General features: G+C 37.5%; 1 protein-coding gene across 1 annotated transcript; it reads right to left on the bottom strand.

Moving 5' to 3' along the window:
* Window positions 1-434: 434 nt before the first annotated feature.
* Window positions 435-3,380, bottom strand: COPS9 (COP9 signalosome subunit 9). The gene is made up of 3 exons (XM_058189345.1): window positions 3,276-3,380; window positions 2,010-2,082; window positions 435-1,000 (listed from the first exon to the last, which is right to left on the bottom strand). The coding sequence occupies exons 1-3, from the start codon at window positions 3,336-3,338 to the stop codon at window positions 963-965; spliced, it is 174 nt and encodes a 57-aa protein (XP_058045328.1). The 5' UTR covers window positions 3,339-3,380; the 3' UTR covers window positions 435-962.
* Between the last annotated feature and the right edge of the window lie 320 nt (window positions 3,381-3,700).

Below are 3,700 nucleotides of genomic sequence, written 5' to 3'. Positions count from 1 at the left end.
GAATTGGTTCCATATTTTATTCGATTTTAAAAGAAAGTAAAATAACATTAGAAGAGCTGAATTATGCCACTGTACTGTAGAAGCACAGGCCAATATTCTAGATTGTGCTCAACAAAGTGGCATTTCCTAGCTTGCCTCGGTTGATTTAAAAAGCTAAACAGGAATGGACTGCGTTAGTACTCAGATGGGAGACTACCAGGACAATCTAGGAAAAGACTGAAAAATTGAAAGAATCACCCAGGAAGAAAAAAATGACAAAGCAATTCCAAAATATTCTTAAAAAGAATGTACACATAAAATGATATTATTAGGACCAGAGCGGTGCTTAGATTTCTAAAATCCTTTTGAGTTTACGGTAAGGGTATTGTATGAACATTGCTCTCAGACTTATTCTGTGACATGTTTGAGTAAAATGATATGAGGAGGCATCATAATTATTTGTGGCATTAATATTTAATGTTTTTTATTTTTGTTTTTATGTTTTTGCAAGTTATGCAGAGTTGCCTGACAGTGAGACGGGCAGCATATAAATTTAAAAAGAAATCAGCACTTCCTTATGTAGCCATACATGAAATCACATCAAATGAATTCCAGCGTATTCATATGCAGTGAATTATGGATTTGTGGGCTATGAACATATGAGCGTTTTTTCTATGTGGGGAGCTGATATGCTTACAATTTATCTTCTCTAATCCAGATTTTAGAATGATATAATTGAAAAAGTAAGCCACTTTTTTCCATAATTAAATATTTATTTAGATTTTATTACAGCAAGTCTATACAATTCTACATCTAAACAAATCCTAATGGAAATGACCTTCATAATTCTCCTCTTTATCCATCTTTAGCCATTTCACAATGCCTTCATGTCTTAGCGACTACGTTCACATTTCCCTTTTGTTTAGAACATAGTCTTTATAAGAAATGTAAATATTCAGCAACGCCTAGCTGGAAGATACATTTCACTGGATATCATCGTCGTCAAACATATCTTCAAAATCTAAAAGGATAATAAATGAGTATCACACAGAGGTAAATACAACTTTATCATTCTGTTTAACAAAAACATACATAACTGAATAGGTCAATTTAGTTTATTGGATCTCAGTTACAAAAAGCAGACTTACCACCAAATGCCAAAAAAGGAGGCATTTATTGTCTAGATTTTTGCCACCCAGATTTAGTAAATACAGTTTAGTAGCAATACAAAATTTATTCTTTATTTTGGAATAAAAAGTCTTGAAACCCATTCAATAAGTTCATAAGAAATGCAACTGAAAATGGGACAGTCATTATGTACGGTAAAGTTGGAATTCTCGAGCACAGATCACATAATGCAATTCCATGAGTTATTTTAACATGCTATGGGATTGGTTTTTAACTCCCCCCCCCAATATACTTATGTTATAGCAGGGTTGGACAACCTTTTGTGATGCATAGATCACAATGCATAAGGTATCAGTTAACTTAACTCATTCAGCATATAATGTTTTCCTTATTTCAGTTATACGTTGATGCTAAAAGTTTGCTGTTTTTCTATATTATTGTGAATCACTTCCATTTCTACTATATAGCATGCTACTATTTGGGCTTGCTATTATTTGATTCCCGTCCCTCAACAGTGGCACAATACCAGAATTGAACTTTTTTGGTCTTGATTGCTATTGAGCTATTACACAATTTGAAGGATTCATGTGTATTCTGTATATACTGCTGTTACGAAAGAGAGGGATGTCCCAAAGTTTTCTGCTTAATAGACAATGCATTCGATGATTAGTTTTTAAAGGTTATGTATCCAATAACCCCTGATCAATAAAACATAATGGTCCTAGTGATTGGACATCATTTGCTTTATAAACTTGCAAGCTTAACATTCCCTCAGATATGATGTTGTTCTGATATATTTTTAGCTATGTTTCTAATAAAGTCACTAAGAAATAACATTTTAAAAAACAGTTAGCAATGACTAAAATAAACATGCCTGGTTTAAAATTAATTTGAGCACTTACTATTAAAGAAGTCTGCATGTACTGCCTTTTCATTAGCTGCTAGATCCATCAATAAACCTGTACTTCCTCCAGCCTGAAAAAGAATTGGTTTGTCATCTGTACCAAGTTATTCATGTAATAATTATTTAGCTTTAAAAAACTTGACAGTTCTCTAGTTTCTACTTTCTACTTGCTCACCTAAATCTAGCATGAATCAGCCTGATAACTTTGTTTATTACTATTATTGAATTAAGATACAAGGACTAACATTATAATAGAAATTATAACTTTTGTGCATTTCTTTCTCCTCTCAAAAATCTCACTCATCTAAAAAGCAGAAGCATGGTGGTGATGGAACGACAGATAAACAGATGAAAAACGACTCCTCAAATGATCTTGTCCTTTCTGTCATAAAAAAAACAAAGTTTGTGCCCTGAAAAAGTATGAAAACTCTTAATGGATTAACAGTTGGAAGGGACCTTGTAGGTCATCTAGTCCAACCCCCTGCCGAAGCAGGAGATATTACACCATTTCTGACAGATGGCAGTCCAGTCTCTTCTTAAAAGCTTCCAGTGATGAAGCTCTCACAACTTCTGAAGGCCAGCTGTTCCACTGATTGATCTCCCTGTCAGAAAATTTATCCTTATTTCCAGGTAGAATCTCTCCTTGTTCAGTTCCCACCCATGATTCCTTGTTTGGACTTCAGGTGCTTTGGAGAATAGCTTGACCCCCCTCCTGTCTGTGGCAGCCCCTCAAATATTGGAAGACTTTGTGTTCCTTCTCCATGTGTCCGCTGGTCCTTCTCTTCACTAGAGTAGCTGGGCTCAGTCCCTACAACCATTCATCATGTTTTAGTCTCCAATCCCCTAATCATCCTGGTTGCTCTTCTCTGCATTTTTTGTTTGTTTGTGCTAACCTCACTTCTAATCACTTTTGGAAATTGCGCTTCTCTAACCATCTTAATGCTATTAGAAAGTGGGACCCCTCAAACATTGGAAATCTCTCTCTCTCAACCAGCCCTTTAAAACTTACCCCCCCCCCAAACCACTTTGTGAAGCATCCAATCTGCCCACCGTCCCTCGTTCCACCAGACACCATTAGTGGAAGATAGGAACTGTCCTTCCTAGCAAAAGTAAACTCTGCCTTAATTAACCGGCAGCGCACAGAAGGGACTACAGCGCTTCCACTCCATCCAAGGACGTCGCGGAACCTTATTTCCCAGGACCGGAGACAAAAAAACCCCTGCCCGGGAAGGCTGTGCAGCTGCTGCTGCTGCTGCCGCCTCACCTCGTCAAGATCGACATAAGGCCCCGCACCTTCGGGAAACATCTCGTCCACCGCCGGCTTCATCGCTACCCTCTTTCCTTAGAGCCCACCTACATCCGGTTCCAGAAAGAATCTGCTTCCGGCTTCTCTAGGAGTGCGGGAGGAGACGACCTCTGTGGTGTTCATCAAGTTCTGCGACTCCGACGAGAGGACCGTAGGAGGAAAGTGGTACTGGCCGTAAAGACTTTGGGTGTTTCTTCCAAAGACACAAGCCAGGATGCTGCTGCTTGGTGGTGCTTGTTTGGGTGTCACGAAAGCTTAGCAGCATTTATTTATTATTTATTTATTTTGTCAATTATACATAAGTTAACAGGTAAAAGTATAAACGTAATTTGGATACATGAAAAGAATAAGTAAAAAGGAATATTAGGACAGGGACAAGTTGT

Source organism: Ahaetulla prasina, chromosome 6, assembly GCF_028640845.1.
Source record: "Ahaetulla prasina isolate Xishuangbanna chromosome 6, ASM2864084v1, whole genome shotgun sequence".
NCBI classification, from domain to species: domain Eukaryota; kingdom Metazoa; phylum Chordata; class Lepidosauria; order Squamata; family Colubridae; genus Ahaetulla; species Ahaetulla prasina.
This window is presented reverse-complemented; position numbering and strand designations above follow the sequence as displayed.